The 19,069-nt window shown below is 35.2% G+C and overlaps 1 protein-coding gene across 1 annotated transcript; it reads left to right on the top strand.

Annotated features, from left to right (window-relative positions):
- Positions 1–1,335: 1,335 nt before the first annotated feature.
- On the top strand, positions 1,336–18,659 carry LOC133203296 (forkhead box protein O-like). The gene is made up of 2 exons (XM_061339105.1): positions 1,336–1,932; positions 16,639–18,659. Exons 1-2 carry the CDS (start codon positions 1,579–1,581, stop codon positions 18,268–18,270), a joined length of 1,986 nt encoding a protein of 661 aa, XP_061195089.1. The 5' UTR covers positions 1,336–1,578; the 3' UTR covers positions 18,271–18,659.
- Positions 18,660–19,069: the final 410 nt, after the last annotated feature.

The raw sequence follows: 19,069 nt of genomic DNA, 5'->3' as shown, positions 1-19,069 counted from the left end.
GGGAGGGGGGCTAAACCAACAAAAAAAAAGATCGTGGGGCTAAGCCCTCATTGCCTATATTATGTCTATCTTTGCAAAAACAATTTGGGCTAAGCCACCACCCTAGCCCCCTCCCGGTTCCGATGCCTATATATGTACGTATACATGTTGTTTCTGGCATGTATGATGTCAGAAACCGGCATTATTGAGTAAATTTTCCCATATGAAAATCTGATTTTCTAAAAGAGTGGTAACCTGCATGTAGACTGATTATAGTGATGGGGCGTGTTTTTGCACTCCGTCAGGAAAAATTCATTTTTCTGAAAACAAAAAGTGGAATGATGATTTATCTTAAATTCTACAATAAATTTATTTTGCAAGAATTTTAGTGCACTCATTTATGTCAGTCGAGATGCAACTTAATTATTTGACATATGCCAGACAAGTATAATCAACACATGAATTAGTTGCATGTCAATATAAATAATTTGCATGTCAACATAAATAAGTTGTGCATGTCGATCAACATAAATAAGTTGCAAGTCAATTAACATAAATATATAAGTAGTCGTATGTCGACATATAAAGATCGAAGTTGCATAGATCTAGCATGTCAGTTGGAAGTCACATGTAAGCGATTTTTGATAAATAAAATTCATCACAATTTGTCTTGCATGTCGACATATTTTATGTTGCATGTTGACATATTATTGACATTTTTTTAAAATAGAAAACTAACTTGCATACTGAGACAGAAAATTACATTTTCTTGACATTATTTGTGGTATGTTGACATAATTATCTTGCTAGTTGACAAAATCTTTAGAAGAGGAACTTTCATATAATAGGGGCAGAAAGATACCACCAGAAATATCATTCAGACATATTAATATAATTCTAATACATGTAAAATTTTATAGAAATTTTTAAATACCTTTACTTATCATATCGAATACTAATATTTTTTTCAAATTCTAATGTTCTGTCTTTAACAATTTAGGTCGGACGATGCCTCATGTCTGCGTAGCAGTGAATCTCGGCAGATGGTAGACTTTTTATCTGGAGAGAGAGAAAAAAAATGTAGATATTGTGTGATCCGCACCCCCATTCTTTCCTAAGGTCACAAAACACATGAGCTTTCACATGCCCATACACACTAATCAAATAGCAACTCCATTCAAATATATCTGAGGGGCCCTATTTAATTTATAATGTATGAAATTCCTATCGGTCATTGGTACCAGGTCCACTAAAAATAAATCTTTTCTGGCAAGTATGTTGACCTATTCGCGGAAGTTGGAAAGTAGTTGCGCAATGATCGATTGCGCAGAATATGCAAATCACCCGTGACAACAACTACGTCATCAGGTGCCCCCGATGCGAGGAATATTACCTGCTAAATATTATTTGTTTTGGTTTGAAAATACAGCTGTTCTTAGAGGTGAAACAGAAAATGAGGCGATTAATGGTTTAGATAATAAGCATTGGAATGTGTGTCAAGCTCTGGACTATATGATCGTCGACAACAAATTCGTTTTTTGTAGCGGATCTTAGCCGCGATAGTGCCTTACGCTCGTAGTAGAAGTGCATACATCCAAAATGGACGTCCGTCAACCCATTGAGATCGACCCAGATTTCGAGCCACAGCAGCGAGTGCGCTGTAATACTTGGCCCTGTCGTCCACAGGAGGATGTGGTAGAGGCGCAGTGCTCCCCAGTGTCGGACGAATCGACAGCAGACAATCATGTAAAACCGGACAATCTGGGCTTGAATAAAAAGACTTCGTCTCGGCGTAATGCATGGGGAAATCTTTCCTACGCTGACCTAATTACGAAAGCGATTCAGAGTTCTGCAGAGCAGAGACTGACATTGTCACAAATTTATGATTGGATGGTACAAAATGTTCCCTATTTTAAGGATAAAGGTGACAGCACAAGTTCAGCAGGATGGAAGGTTTGTATCTTGTGTCACATTCCTGTGGTTAATTTTGCCCTCTTTTGATCCTCGCCGAATGTTTGTTTTGACTGTGTGACGTAGCGGCTCTTACCACGTGTTTACAACTGTCCCGTTATAATGTCTCTCTTCTTTCGCCAGAATATATAAAGCACAATAATTTCATATAAATTTATTGTTTTTAATTACAATTTTTACAAGATTGAATATATGAATATACAATATATGCAAGATTGAATATGCATAACACAATATTTTATCTGTACAATTTTGTCTTAAAGGCCAAGGAGATATTTGCTGATGATAAATTCATCTACTTTTACAAGAATGTAATAGCAAGAATTGAATGTCTAAGACACTAAAGATAATCTGGCTCTTTGAACTCATTTTTCTTAACTGGGTCAACATGGTCAAGACCTTCTGGAAAGCATACGAATGAACCTGTAAAATGGACTACTGCCTCTGTTTTAAAAAAAAAATACCGAAAGTAAAGATGCAGGTATTGCACACAGATTTTAGATGCCAAACCAGGCAAATGAAAAAAATAATCTCTACTAAGATTTCTTTTTTCAAGAGTGATTGGAAGTTCATTGTAATCTGATATTTATATATATTCAATTTCTGCATTAATTTCCCCTTGACCTATATTAATTAATAGACTAGTCCTTTTCAGTGGGTATAGAAAGTTGTTCAAAGACTCTAAAAGCCTGTGCATGGCTAATGACTTCTGGATAAGCATATCTGTAGCCTGAAATGACAGGCTGACAGATGGAACTCGTCAGTCATTGCAGAGTATCAGATTTAAATTGGATCACACAGGGCACATGGTCTGAAGATCAGAAAAGTTGTCGACAATTTGTCTGAAGGAGAAATAAATTATTGCTTGATATATTTTCAGAAATAAAAATCTGTTCTTTAAACATGTTAAAAAAATTAAGGGTCAGCAAAATGTTAGAATTGTGCACATGCGGGGTTTATCAAGGCTGTTTAAATGCGTAAATGGTACCTTTCCCTTTTTGAAAAAAAAATGTAAAAATTCCCCTGTTAGTTATGGAAAATATCCTGAGTGATAAAACATATATGTAACAAATATATCTAATTTGTGCCAATTCTAGAAATGCCCCCAGATATGCTCCCAGAATGCAAATTCTTGCAACATTTATCAGGAAATTTCTAGAGGGGCATGCCTCCAACTCCCATAGTATATTCATAGTCCAGTACTGATGTTGAGATTTTTCCCCTTTTATGTGAAAAGGGTAGTCAAACAAAATGTTTAGATATAAAATCCTGGACATTTTGGTCCAGTGTAAGACTTCTGAAAATGAGTCATTATTCATTAAAAAAAAATACAGCTGAGCTCAGGATTGGATGTTTGTACTCAAGACCCTAGGCTTCAAATGTAACAGTATGATAAAACCATTTTGATTTATACTGGTAAAAAATTAATGTTTGAGATACTTTGAATCATATGATCAATAAAATAGGGGTGAAACGATACACCTCCTTCACGGTTCGATACGTATTGTATAATATTGTCTCGGTTCGGTTATTTTCGATACGATACATTTTGATAGAAGGAAACAAATTCAACGTTGTTTTATGCTTTCTTTTTCTAAATTTAGTCACATATTTTACGAATTTTATTTGCAAATTGACTAGAAGAAATTGATTAAAATTATTTGACTGTCAAAAATTATTTTACAAGCTATCAGTCATCAAAAATTTACGTTTTTTATACTTATTTATACTGAGTAACGTGTTTTTCCTTATGTCTAACCCGACTGAATAACGATCCCGACCGAAAAATGAACTGAACCGAAAATTAGAGATTTTGCACCGTGTATCAAACCGAGAAAAAATACCGCGGTGAATCGATACCGCGGTGAACCGTTTCACCCCTACAATAAAAGGTAGTAAAAATCCACTTCATCCAAAACCTCATTAGACAAGACAAAGTGTAAACAGAATTTGAGAAAGTAGTGTTGAATTAAGTAATGGTTAATTAATGCTGAACTTGTCTAAGACAAGTCATATTAGATTGATTATAAAATGTTGCCCTGACAATGTGTCCTAATACTAGGACAAAATTAAGCTACTGACAGTCCTAAATATAGCAGCAAGGAGAATTTTAGATTATCCAGTGTATGAATGGTACAAGCCAAGGTGCCTTGCTGCTGCAGCTTTTATTATGAACCTGTTGAGTGCTCAGGTGGCACAGGATGAAAAAATACGGAATTCTGTAATTTGAATGCATATTTCAGTTGTTTTAATTGCTAGACTTATAAATGTGTGGATTATGTGTGCATTTGGAGGGAAGTAGTTGTATTTCACATTGATTGACAGGTCTTGACACTTCACTTCAGAGACAGTTCACATTCCTACTTTAGTGGTGATTATAGTAATTTCACCATGAATATATATATATATATATATATATATATATATATATATATATATATATATATATATATATATATATATCTAGTTTATACAACACAATTTTCTGCAAGTCCAAATAACTTTTTTCATTATGGTGCAGTGGTTAGAGCATCTGCTCTAGTCTGGCGACGTAAGTTGTCTCTGCTCAATGGCCCTGAGTGCCGAGCATAGGTATAAATTTGTAGCCCTCCACTGGCAAGTGGTGGCGTCTCCATATGAGTGAAAATTTCTCGAGAGGGACGTAAAAAAAAATTTCATTAGTGTTCAGTGCCATTGTCTTGGGGATTGTGATTCATTGTGTCTCTTGTATTGAATTGATGGTTAGTTAAACGGTCACAGTCACTTTGTAACAACAAAAACTTTTCAAGAAGGAATAAGCCCCTCCCCCCCCCCCCCCCCCCAAAAAAAATATATATATATATATATATAGTCCTGTTACTCATGTTTCCAGACTGATCCTCATTTTAAGCCCTAACTGTACAAGATGTTGTACTGATAAAAATACTATCTTGTACTGATCACAATCACTTGTGATCATAGCAGTATAATTCTATTTATAAATCAAACTCTTATAGTGTTAAGTTGAAAAGGATTAAAACAAATATATATAAACATCTTACTTTACCTAGATCTGAATGTGTACAAGGAGTACATTTGTAATTGTTACCTTCTTTTGGTTATAATGTATACACGAAAAAATTGATCATTATGTAAATGACTAAATCACTCCTTTCCATCCATTAGTTTTACAAAACTATGTGATGAACCTATAGATAAGGCACGTTAAGTGCTAAATTTTGTGCAGTCATTTTATTTAGGGGACCTATGGCATACATTCAAAGTTAGTAAAGTAAATTAATAGATCTTGGGCTATAAACAGAAAAATGTTGCTGACAAATGTACTTCAATTTTGGGATTGATGGTATATGACAACAATTCCTGAGAAGTTTGATAAATGTACAATGTATTGCAATTATAGTCTAGTAACTTGCAAATTTTTCCTAATGGTGACCTAAATACTTAGTCTTGTTGACATAATTGAGTGATTTATCAGGAAACTTATTGGTAGGTTCAGTTTGGCACAATTATTTTAAAGGCTGTATCATCATGCAGAGAGACAATTTGACTTCATGTAATAACACACAACATATTGGACGATTCAGGGAGAGAATTAATGATCACATTTAATGCTATGAACGACCCAGAATTCTATATTTGTCTCAATTTGAACATACTTTAAGTTAATAGAAATTTTATGATTGCTAGTGTACATGTGTGCCTTGAAGGAAAATTCATATGTAGTCAAACTTCACTTCAAATTTAAGGAGATCAATAAAGAAAATTGAGAAAGATCAGATGGGAAGAAAACTTAAAAAATATCTGATGATTTATAAGATATCAAGGTTTAGAGAAGAATTATAAGTAGGACAGGACCAAAAGTTTTTTTGTTGTTATCTGGTTATTGACATATCAGTGTCTCTGTGATGATCAAAGTAAGGCTATTCTATGTTTCCCAGATGCTTAATAAGTTAAATCTTGTTATATGTAATACATTGCAATAGATGGAGTCTTTTCATGTATGTCTGTCAATTTGGTTCTGAGATATAAAGGTAAACATCCACATTATATGCAGGTCAGATATGATTACTTGTAATATGGTAGGTAATTTTGATGTGTACAGACGAACTCATTGTTTATAATTGAGATCTAACAAGTCATCTCTCTGTTTATTAGTTCATAAAGTAGGTCTGCAACCTCAGCACAGTTTCATAAAAACACATTATCAGCCTTTAGTTATTGTCAAAGAATTAATTGCACACCTTGTATCCTCAATTAAGTAAAATTCATTCAGAATTTTGGGGGTGGGGGTTGGTTGATTGGTGGGTTGATAACAGTTCACATTTCCGAGTTATCCTTGAAAGAAAATAGAAAATAAAACAAGCTAGGGCATCATAAAGTGGAGCATCCCCTCGCAAAATAGCTTTGATCCAGATAATTTATTACTTTTGTAACTTCCATTAAATGTGCACTCACTCACACACAAGCCTGTTGCTATATATCCCCTCCAACTACATTGCAAGGGGGGATAAAAGTAGTGTATAGGACAGATTTATAAAAGTAAATATGCCCCAGATATTTATGTAGTTGCTATATATGACATTTCCTATAGTTTTCTGAAGAGTGCATTCTAAATAAAATGCAGACTATATGTACAAGCACATCTGAGAATATACTGAAGCTATTATAAATGATTTCTTGTTTTCTTGGTTGATCTTGGAAGCGTTTAAAGAATCATGCCTCCTTGAGTCACACTCCATTATAAAGTATGACAAATGAGTGATGTTTTTGGCCAACAGTCAGACTGTAAACAACTGACCACATGTAGGGATTATAAACGGCATATGTCGGTCAGAGGTGTGGACCGACACTACTTCTGGAGGGGTACCTGTCAATTTAGAGGGGAAAAGGGCATAAAGGACTCCCAAAACAAGTTAGTGAGGTTCAAATTCAACACTCAAATTGTAAATTTATTCACATGCATCAAAGATTTGAAATCACTTCCAGATCTTCAAAAAATATATTAAATCTATATCTGATTCAAAAGATATATCTATAAATTTAAATTTAAGAGCTTTTTACTGTTAGTTTTGGATGCATGTGTTAACTGTTACAGCAAAACTCAGTTTACTGTAGCCTGTATGAAAAATAATTATTTAATAGCTAATGCACATGGGATAAAAATCTAGTGTGAGGAAAGTTGTTTATTGTCACCAAGAAGAAGAAATGAAATGGATCTATTTCAGTGATCAAGTTCAGAACTCGAGGTGACTTAGACATACTGCAGGTTGCTCACAGAAAACTGACTCCTCTGAAAATGGACCACAGTATGTCATGGTCTGTACACATCTTAAAAATGGCCAGAAGTTCAAACTAAAACATATATATACATGTATATCAAATTGTGAACCCGATTTTTTTCCAAGACAACCTAGATTTAACATATGTTCAGGGGTCTAGAATTTTTTTTGAAATTCACTTGCCCACGGGCAAGTAATGACTGGGAATCCACTTGCCCAGTTTCAAAATTCACTTGCCCCCAAAAAGATAGAGAAAATCGTCTAGTTTTACTGATTTATTTTTTTTGGAAAACATACCAGAAAGTCATTGAATTTTGCTGATCTGTTTATTTGAAAACGTATCATTAATTAACCCAAAACAGAACTCGAAAACTAAAATCTAGAAAAATATAAACAAATCTATTTTGTTATTTTTTTATTGTGAGGTTTTAATGTATAAGCCACTTAAAAGCAGTTATTATGTACTTGTTTATTATTTTGTTAAAATATCTATTGATTTAATCATATATTGACAAAACATTGTTTCCAAAACATCGTTTCTGTTTTTAAAGCCATTCCGTAATTTTGAGATCTTTCCGGATTGGTTCCGATATTATACAAGTAACTGGACTTCCTATGATAAGCATTGGAGATTACTGATTAAAGAAACGAAATGTAGCAGACTTGTGCAGATTTTAATTACAATGTAATTGAATGTTTATTGTTATTGAATTCTTTTAATAAACTCGAAAAGTTTTACTGGCTTAGCCTGAAATTTATTACTTTCCCATTCGGGTAAGTTTATCCTGAAAACTATCTTTCCCAAGATGACATTTCACTTGCCCCGGGCAACGGGAAAGCGCAATTCTAGACCCCTGTATGTTGTTCTTCAGTTGAAAGTTAATGTGAACAATGATAATAAAATAAGAAGTATTGAAACTGTTCTGGATTTTTGAGCAGTCTCTGGAGAATTCATACAACCATTTTTTCACTACTTTTTATTGTGATTTTCAGTTCTAGCCTTTAAAGTACTGCTATACATGTATATATACATGTATTCAGTCAGAGGAATTAGCGGTACATGCATTAATCTAACAATTGTAAAGGAAAACGCCCATCATCATATTCATGTAAATTTATAATTATTCCTTTTTTTCTTTATATGTTTAACATGGAGATTTGAATATTTTATCTAAGAAAAGTACATTTAGGGGTGTTTTTAGATATAGATCTAAATGACATGCTAATCACATCAAAAGATTATGGAAATAAGCTAATAAACCATTGTGTTGGAAACTGAGTAATTGCATTTGAAGACTGGTTGGTTCTATCTGTGTACTTTATGAAATAATGTTAAGCAGACAGACTGACAGACAGACAGACATGGCCTGCCTATTACAGATTAAACTGTCTAGTTGACTTGTTTCATGGGGTCATAAAGTACAAATGTTACTGAAGGGCATCATAAAGGGTTTCATAAAGTGAGAGAAAAACAGGAGAACCCTATTTTCCAGTAAACATGTTAAGTCCATGGTAGACCAAGACATCTCTAACTTTTCAGCAGGGCTAAACCTGGTAAATGCAGTGTTAATTCTGAAGATTCAATGTTCTGTTATAATAAGTTTTTAAACAAGATTTATATCTTGTTTCTGAGTCATTTTGGTATGCATAGATCATGCATGTGAATTTGGTACAACTGGAGTTATGATGGCATTTATTCTCAAAAGTGAGATTTGGAGTGAAATGATTTTGATGATAAATATAAGAAGAATTTTTTTCTTTCAACACCATTGGCAATCAAAGTCATTGGGACTGTATCTATCTGAGGAGGTTGTTTAGATATTCACTGACCTAATTCTAAGATTAGAAGTATGCATAGTCAGCCAGGACAGTTATGGTCATTTCATGGTCATTTTTATCAGCCTATCTCAATTGTATCAACCAAGTGAAATAACACACAGTTTAAATTTATAGATAAAATGTTAATATGATGGAGTTTGTATGATTTGAATTTAAATTAAACACAAAATATTAATGGTCTCTATCAGCAGTAGGTGTCAAGTTACTAATAAGTACTCGAGGACCTTGCAGAGTGCAGGACAGAAACATTTGTTGGGCTTTCAAAGAGCAAGGTTAACTTAGGGCCTTTTTTGGCCCTGTGAATTTTTGAAAAGCCAAAACTGCTCAGTTTCAGTTGACAATGCATTTAATATAATTTTGACCCTTGGTGACTGCATATCTTTTAAAAATGATGTAATTGCTCACTAGTTAATGCATTATGACATCATGAAATACATCATTATTCCAATATCCTTGGAATTCCTTCAAAAATAGCCAAAAGTTTAAGCTATTTTTTTCAACATTTCATATATTACAGCACAACCTCTGATCCAAAATGTGAAATTATATTGTTTCTGAAGATTATAAAACATTTTTTGGATCAAAGCATATGCTCGTATTTTAAGTCTTTTGCTAAAGATACTCAAATACACTTGTTTTCTGCAAAATTCAAGAACATTGCAATTTCACAAACCCTGTACTCCAATACCTGGACTCTCAAAGGAAATGTTGTTATAGGAAATGAAAGCACTAAGTCTGGAACTATACTTTGTATTAATGTTGGATATTGTACAGAGGGCAACAGACAAGTAATTGGTTAAAGGACAGGGCCATTTTATGCTTAAAGTGAGCCTAACTCTTTTACAATTGGTTGTCTTGTGACAATGTGACACTGGTCAAAATTTCTACAATATTCATTTTTACCTTTGGTTCTCATACAGTTTTTGTAGTTCAGTTCTATTTATATGCTGGTGAATGAAAATAATGCCATATGTTTGAGAGAATAACACATAGTTGAGAAGGAGAGATTCCTGAGTGAGACAGTTATTTTTCAGCAGTTTGCTGTGATTTTCTGCTATTTTCTGATATTCTGTGCACTATAATGCTTCTTGCCTGCTTATGACATTTTCTATTGCATCACGATAGCTAGTGCACAGTGCAATAAATAAATGAAACGTAGTGTAATTGCTATATTACTGGCTGAGCTCAGTGTGTTGAATGTGACATTATGGAAAGAGCATAATGGTTTAATGGCAATCAAGCTGTATGGCTGATAATGTTCCTGGGGGTAGGGGCAAGAAATTTTAATGAATGTGTGAAGAAATTGTACGAATATTACATGCTTAAAGTTGCTGTATATTTACCTGACCACTTCCCCCATTTGGTCACCTATATGTATGTTAGGTATTATTTGTAGTTTGACTGCTTGTTAAGTGGATTTCAAGGACTTGACACATGCTCTAGTCATGGTTGAATCAACGTGAGCTTGTATTATGCAAGGGTACATTTAAATGTGGTATAATGGCCTTGATTCCAGCAAAGATTAAAACTTCTGTATGTGCATAGGAACTTTTAAAAAAGTGGCCTGATTTAATGTTTAAAAGCTAAATTTAGATCTCTAATTTTTTAAAGCTTCTGTATTCATAACTCTATCTGTATTCAGCCATTTGCCAAATCTACAATAACATGGTATGCATTTTATTACAATATGCCATTGTAAAAGGCATGTGTAAAAAGGTGTGTTTGTTTTGATGTAATAATGAGGCCAAAAAAAAAAAATCCGGAACACTCCTCTATCTGTGTTTTGCGCATTTAGAGGCAATAGGGATGTGTAGAAAAGTGCAGTTGGGTCAACAGGAATTGCACTTGAATTTTGAGTCATGTCATTTTAGTTCAGTTTGACGTAAACACTAGTTTGTTTAAATACGTAATTTAAGAGTCACATGAAAAATGGAGTGAATTTATCATTATTTCTGTTGCTTTTATTTAAAAAAAAAACTTGAGTGACATGATATTTTAAAGGTGTGTTCTTCCAATATAATGTTGATTGATTGGAATGAAATCTTAGCCGTTTGTTTATTTTAGTGGGGAAAAAGAAATATATGTCATCATTTTGTTGAGACTTTTTTGAATATATTTTTCTTCCCAATTAACAAATCTTCAGTGCATGTTATTGGCAATTTGCATGGGGTTTGAGTTGAGGGGGGTGGGAGTAACAAAATCATTGCTCTTAGAAGAATCAATTACAGAGAGATTAAATTCATTAAGTGCTACCTTATTTTTGTCTCCCACTTTCATTGAAAGTGGGGGATATTTATTTGGGTTTCCTGTCAGTGTGTATTCACTGTGTAAAACCTTCATTTCCAGGTGATATCTCGAGAAGCTTTTGAACTTTTGCAATGAAATTTTACATCACATGTTCAACTCCTTATGACCTCAAGAAAATTCTATTGATTTTAAGGTCAAAGGTCGGGGTCAGAAATTCATATATAGATTCTTTGTGTAACATTTTTATTTCTGGAAGATTTGTCAAAAAGTCTGAGAGCTTTTGCAGATTATTGGTTGGAATGAGAAATCATGTGTCACTGTATAGAATTGACCTACTTTATCTTTTGTAAAGTGTGTTATTGAATAAAAAGTAATATTTGCTATTTGTTCTGGAAGATGATATTTAACAAAAAAAAAAAAAACCAGTTATCAGATTGATGAATTTCAGTTGGATTGTAGATAGTAATTTTAGACCTTAAGAGCTACAAACTCAGGGAGTGAGTTTTATTGTTTCTTGCATGTACTTGCCCAAAGTCTATCTGATCCCAGTAAATATGTGTGAGTAAAACATTCAAGTGAAGTCTGTCCTTTTTATATTGAATCAGCAGATATTTCAAATTTAGCTGACAGAAAATGGAGGCATATTGGTATCTTTCAGTTCTTTTAATTTAGACATCTTCTTTGTATGAAAACTGTGTAATCTCAGTGTTTACAACCCTTTTCGTGAATAGTTATAATTTAATTATTTTTTTCCCAGTTGTCGTAGACAATTGCTATTGTACATCTTGTATCCTCTTGGTTTCAATTTTTCCAACATAATTACTTGAGCATTGAATTGTAAATTTTGGATGTTCATTGTGTCATAACAAGTACGGCTGTGCTGACAAATTGAATAACGCTCATTCTGGAAATTTTTCTACACAGCCTTCTGTGTTATGACACAATGAACATCCAAAATTTACAATTCTATAACCGATACTTATATTTTTACATCTATTAATTTCAAGTTACATTGTAGATTAGTAAGATATAATCTTTTCTTTGAATACATAGTACATATTAAATGATAAACACCGCACTTGTATAGCTGGGAGCAGCCGTAACTAGAGTATTGCGAGTGAAACCATTTTGTGATATATATATTGCAATATTTTAATTTGAATCAGATGATTAGACAATTTTTACTGTATTCTGGGAATTCAAAATTAAAAAAAAAACAATGTACCATCACTTGATAAGAATTATCCTTGAATGCAGATTTTGCAGAGGAAGGGAAATTTATTCAAACGAGGAAGGAAAGTACATCATTTTAAGACAGGAGGATAGCTATTTTAACATAGAGAGAGAGAAGAAAATGATTTGAAAATGATTGACCTTCAATTTGTATTAAATGTATGTATAGATTGTCAAGTAGCGAAATAATTTAAAATTCATCATATGGTTTAATAACTTTGAATGAGAGTGGCAAGCATTAATATGATTATGAGGATCAGATCCCAGGTTGATTGATGTGTTTAACAAGTCAATTAAGAGATCAAAGAAATAGGGAAATCAGGTTGTCTCCAGTGTTAATTCTTTGTGTTTTAGACAACACTAATCACTGAAAGAAGGGGGCCCTGCGGCCTCTCTGTGTGTCGTACAGAGACATGCAGTAACGTCATCTGTATTAACTGCAAGGTAGCTGACTAAAATCTTGATAAATCAAAATGTCAGAAGTTTACACTTTTTATGTGTTATATGTACTGAAGTAAAATGATTCCATCCAAGAATTTGCAATTGAAGTGGGGAAATGTATATTTAATTGAACATGTTGAAAGATATGATATCCTGCTCAGTCCAGCACAGTGAATCTTTATTTTGGTAGTGGTCATTAATAAAGTATTGGTAATTTGAAATTCTGTATTCATTGTCCATAAATAAACTGCAATATAAAATTAAATCTGGTAAATATTGTTTATAAAAAGTAAATTTCTCACAAATTCTATGTTGGAAAGATTATTTCTCTATTTGAAACATTCTGTGTGAATCTTGAATTGATTTGAGCATAAGACTAGGTTTCTTGACATGCGGAACACTTATCATGCTTACATAAGACTTGAACCTAAAATAAGGTGCATCTTATGCATGTGACATTCTGTGTGTGGGGTCGATACCAGATATTGGAGCTATTGTAGGCTGATTGTCTTAGAAGCTCTCAGACATTTCCGAGTGATTATTCATCTGACAATTGCCAGTGACATAGGGCCTTTGTAGTCTGACCAGGAAGGTGCTGAAAAGTAGGTCACTAGGACAGTGAGGAGGAAATCGGTCCTTAATCAGAGGGAAGCAATCGTGTTATATTGGATGTTCTTTGTAGCGAGAGTTGTATGTACTTAATGTCACATTCTCCCTTGCAGTAAAAGTGCAGAGTTGACAAAGATAATTGTGTTATAAGTTAATTGGTTAAAGTTACATAAATATGTCCTATAAATTAAGAAATGATAGGAGCTATGACATAGAATCATTAAGAATTTATCCTTATGACAGAAACATACCATATACTGTGAAACCATTAAAATTTGTAGGGGCCAATTTTCATGGATTGCTTGAATTTTACAGGTTTGAGGGGACATAACTGAACCACTACAAAATTTAATGATTCCACAGTAATGGAAATTTTTGGCGACCATCTAATTTTGGAATAATTTAAGCAACATAAATTTAATGTTGCTAACAACTCAGTGACAAATATTGAGAAAATATGTATAGTTATTTCTTATATAGATAAAAATTGAGTATGTAAATAAAAAAAATACCCTGATTTAGCATAAAATCACTAAATGCTGGTTGCTAAAATAACCAGTATTATACAGTATACCAGTTAGAAATATGAAGACCCATAACTTGATTTCAATGTATGTGACCTCTGTAAAAAGTACAAATGACAGAGGTCATCCATTCAGCTGTTAGCCAATCACGGTTGGCAATATCCTGATTAGAAACTCGAGGGGCTCCCCCATTGATGTAAAGTCCGTATGAATGGGATGTGACCTTGGTGGTGAGTTCCCTGTAGCAACTGCTACTGTATCCTGTCTGTAAGACCACAGTCGTATGATTCAAACGATGTTACAGCAGAAAGTCAGGTATCACATTGACAAGATAAACTGGTGTAAGATTGAGGCTGGGGTGAGGATGGGTATTTAAATATGATGTAGGATGAAGGTGGGTCTGTGAGTGAGGTTAGGGGTTAGAATGGGTATGATATTGAGGTGGGGGTGGGGGTGGAGGTGAATGGATAGGAGATTGAGGTGGGGCCTGGGTAGAAGGGTTTAAGCTTTAAGCTTTATAAGGGGTTTAGAATGGATGAGAGTTGAGGCTAGGGGTAAGAATAAGTATAAGATTGAGGCTAGGAAGGGGGAGGGAGGGGTTAGAATGGGTATAAGATTGAGGCAAGGGGATAAAGGGTTTATCATGGGTATGAGATTGAGACTCGGGGTTGTAATGGGAGATTGAGACTAGGGGTTAGTATTGGTAGGAGATTGAGAGTAGGGGTTAGTATGGGTAGGAGATTGAGACTAGGGGTTAGTATGGGTAGGAGATTGAGACTAGGGGTTAGTATGGGTAGGATATTTAGACTAGGGGTTAGTATGGGTAGGATATTTAGACTAGGGGTTAATATGGGTAGGAGATTGAGACTAGGGGTTAGTATAGGTAGGATATTTAGACTAGGGGTTAGTATGGGTAGGATATTTAGACTAGGGGTTAGTATGGGTAGGATATTTAGACTAGGGGTTAGTATGGGTAGGAGATTGAGACTAGGGGTTAGTATAGGTAGGATATTTAGACTAGGGGTTAGTATGGGCAGGAGATTGAGACTAGGGGTTAGTTAACTTAGATGAGGCTTAGGATGGGTATGATATTGAGGCTTTGGGGTTAAAATGGGTATGAGATCGAGACTTGGGCAAGGAGATTAGATGGGGTTTGAATCAATCTTTTTTTGCATAGGCATTTTTATATGAATTTTACACTGCTTTGTAATTCAGGTATTTCTGGCTTAGGAATACTTTTGTAGTTTTAATATGTTTTGTTTCTGAAATGTAAATCTCACAAGAGTAGCAGACTCACTAATATTACAGTATTAAGAATTCAAACTTTGAGGTTTTTTGTTTGAGCCCATGACTTGAATATGTGCAGAACACCAATTGCACTAAACAAACTGGAAATATCTTCTTAGCCTCAAAGTGGTTATGAAGTGATATGTGAGGGAAATTCATCTTGATACATTCACACAGTATAGATGTAAATCTTTAATTGGAACATTGAAATTCAATGGAGTAGCTTTGAATCACATTTGACACTGGGCAAGGGCAGGGCAAGTCTGTTAAAATGTTCAGTGGCCAGATGTAAACTCCCCCCCCCCCCCCCTTTTTATAAATGTCATGAAAAGGTTATTCTGGACCCCATAGTAAGATGAAATTAAAATATTTAATGTTCTTTAGTGTTGGTCTTCAGATGTGTCAGACGTGATTGGCTTTTAACAAGATTAACATGATGTAAGAATTAGCAGAGAAGGTCACCTGATATTATTTCTGCTATGTGTAAATCAGCATCCTTAATGTGCTTAAAGTCATTCTTGTCTGAAAATTCTTTTTCCACTTTTTTTTGGGTCTCATTGTGACAAGGTTAACTTTTTTCTGATCACAATAATTTTTTCCCCCTACATTCTGACTCATCATTGAGCATGTTCAGTAATATTGTGCTTTGGTGATAATCATGTTTAAAGTATCTTGCAATATAAAAATTCTAAATTTGTTAATTGCTATTTTTTAGCCAGTTACTTGGCTTTCATATCAGATACTTATAGAGGTTTCTAGAAATAAAGAAAAAAAAATCAGTGAATTCTGTTAGGGTTTTCAATTTCTAAATATTAGAAAATTCATAAATTTGGTTTTTGAAATGGTGAGGTCTGTGAAGGTTGATTTAATTTGACATGTTTTGAATATCTGTAAAAGTTTCTTACTTTGCATGGGCTGACAATAAGATTTTTCAAGTACTTGCCCACTGGCAATTGCATGGTCAAAAATTTGCCCTACTATTAAATATAAAAAGTAGGAAGACAAAATGATCATTACATGTACAAGCCCCCATGTCCACTTGAAACTAAGACTTTTTTTCGCGAAAGGGCAAGTGGTTAACATGGTTAATAAAAATTCACTTGTCTATCCCTAAAATTTCTAGTCCCCGGCACTGGGCAATTGGATTTGTCAGCCCCTGCTTTGCAATATAGAGTATCAAGTACTCACTGTAAAACAGTAAAATAAAGTCTGCTCTTTGGTTATTTCAGAACTCCATCAGACACAACCTGTCTCTACACAGTCGCTTCATGCGGATTCAGAATGAAGGTACAGGGAAAAGTTCCTGGTGGGTCATTAATCCAGATGCCAAACCTGGCAAAACCCCCAGACGAAGAGTCAGCAGTATGGAGACCAAAAGCTACGAAAAACGTCGAGGTCGGGTCAAAAAGAAAGTGGAGGCCATGAGGGCTGCCTTAGAGAACAACAGTCCATCGTCAACAACAGAGGACTATCTAGACTCACCATTGAGTTTTCAGTTGAGTCCAGACTTCCGACCTCGAGCGAGTTCTAATGCCAGTAGCTGTGGTCGGTTGTCGCCAATACCAGCTAGTATAGAGCCAGACCTTCATGATAATCAGGTACCCAGGATGTCCCCGATCCATTGGGGCCAGGAACTGGATACATCTGGAAGCTACAATGATGTTCCATATGATCCTATTATTAGCAGTCTGGTGGATGGAATGAAGCTAGATAGTAATATGGGAATACCAGATGACATGGGGCTCAGAATGGATCCCAGTGAGATCGAGATGCTCGAAGGGGGAATGGTGCACTCTTTGCTCAACTCCAGTCAAGGAAATATCAATGAGAATGTAACACAACAGATGATGTCTTCTAATGGAAACATGAATATGTCGCAGTATAATGATCAAAGTGCCAACTTCAATGACAGCAATCAATATGGTAGTACCCTCCCAGCCCCTCCCACCTACCAAGATTCCTTGAGACGAAGTCCTCAGCAACAGGGCAGCTTAGAGCAACTGTTGATGTCTAATGGAGGATTTGGGGATATGCCATTGCAGCAGCAACAGAATATAAGAATGTACAACAGCCCTCAGTCAGCCCAACATAGCCCGATGTACTCCCAGCAAGAGGCCTTACTAATGCAGCAGAACAGTGGAAGCCCATCTGGTAGTTCTTTGAGCATTAACACACAGATGTCCTCACCAGCGCGCTCACCTCAACAACAGGTGAGTCCTAATTTCAACAACCATATGATGAATTATGGCCAGCAGCAACACTCGCCACAGCCCAGCATGAAGCCAATGTCTCCACAGCAACCAATGATGAATCGACAGCCAACCTCCCCATCTCAGCCTTCGCTGCTCCAGCGCTGTCTGGAACAGAGCTCTGAAGCCCTCATCAGGCAGTCACCCTCAGACTCCCTACTCAGACAGGCCCTCACTCAGAAGTCTAGCCCACAGTACTCTAAACAGACAACAAATACAAATCAGGTCCCCTTCTCCACCTCACAAAATACAGGCTTCACAAATCTGTGTCCAGTGCCCAGACAAAACATGAGTCTGAGCAATGGACTGAACAACAACTTGGTTTCTTCACAGCAGAATGCTAGAAATGTCATGACATCACTTCATCAGGCTCTTGCTGGCTCTCCAAATATGACCTCAACACAGTCAGTCATCTCTTCACAGCCAGTAATCTCTGAAAACAGTTCGGGTACTTCCCTGAATGAACTGAGTCCCGATTTCTTTGAATCAGACAGTGACATGCAGAAAGTGCTTCAGCAGGAAATCCACCTGGAGGGCAGTTTGGATTTTGACTTTGATCCGGTTGGCACAAGTCCAGCAGGATCTTTAGAATCACAAAACATGGTTCGATAATGATGGTTTTCTGCCCTAGCAGGTATGTAGGAAAAGATGGAGTGATTGTGATGAGAAGACTGGAGTTCAAATATCATTTCAGTAGTTGTTGTGTCTAACAAAAAAATATATATTTGTTGTTCCCCAGACCGAACTCCAGATTCTCTTTATGTGGCAGCACTATAATATCAGCAACTTGAACAACAGAGCAATACAGAGCGAGGATGCCCTGCATACTCAGCTATTAAAAAGGAGGTGCATGTGGAACTTGGAGTGAAAATAAACAAAGCCTCTACTTAGTAATAGTGCAGAGTAAGAGGACAAATGGTCCAGGAAAAAGAGAACATTAAAAGGGGAGAAAAGAGTGATCTCAGACATATAGCGCATGTTCAATCCGTGTGCTACAGATTTCTTCATGAAGACTCGAGTGTGTCTCGGAACACATTTACAGAGCTATTCAAGGAGTACACATCTATTCTCGATACAGTAGCCACACCTCATGGAAAAGGAAAGGACAGCAACAGAGCCATTTATATATTCTTTACGGAATGATGAAGTGCAATTTCTGAAGAAATTTCATTGAGTCACTTTCACAGATTTGTTGAGCTGGGAGTGAAGTTTGCAAGTTTTAGGACCATATATCTTAATTTTATGGGATCATTGTATATGAAGTCTGAAAACTGATAGGTATGAAAAATATGGCAGGATTGTTTCTTCATAATTTTTACGTTCGAGGTTTTTTAAAATCATAACTTCATAATTTTTACGTTAGAGGTTTTTTAAAATAAATTTGTAGGCATGTACAAGCATTGATATGCTG

The sequence above is a fragment of the Saccostrea echinata genome, unplaced genomic scaffold (genome assembly GCF_033153115.1).
Source record: "Saccostrea echinata isolate AGI-Se365-2 ecotype Australia unplaced genomic scaffold, CSIRO_AGI_Sech_v1 ptg000049l, whole genome shotgun sequence".
Classification (NCBI taxonomy): Eukaryota; Metazoa; Mollusca; class Bivalvia; order Ostreida; family Ostreidae; genus Saccostrea; species Saccostrea echinata.
Note: the sequence above shows the minus strand (reverse complement) of the source record. Positions and strands in the feature narration are given on the sequence as shown.

Coding starts and splice junctions, on each gene's coding strand:
- LOC133203296 (XM_061339105.1), top strand. CDS start 1,579: ATGGACGTCCGTCAACCCATTGAGATCGACCCAGATTTCGAGCCACAG. Junction 1,933..16,638: donor CAAGTTCAGCAGGATGGAAG/GTTTGTATCTTG, acceptor TGGTTATTTCAG/AACTCCATCAGACACAACCT.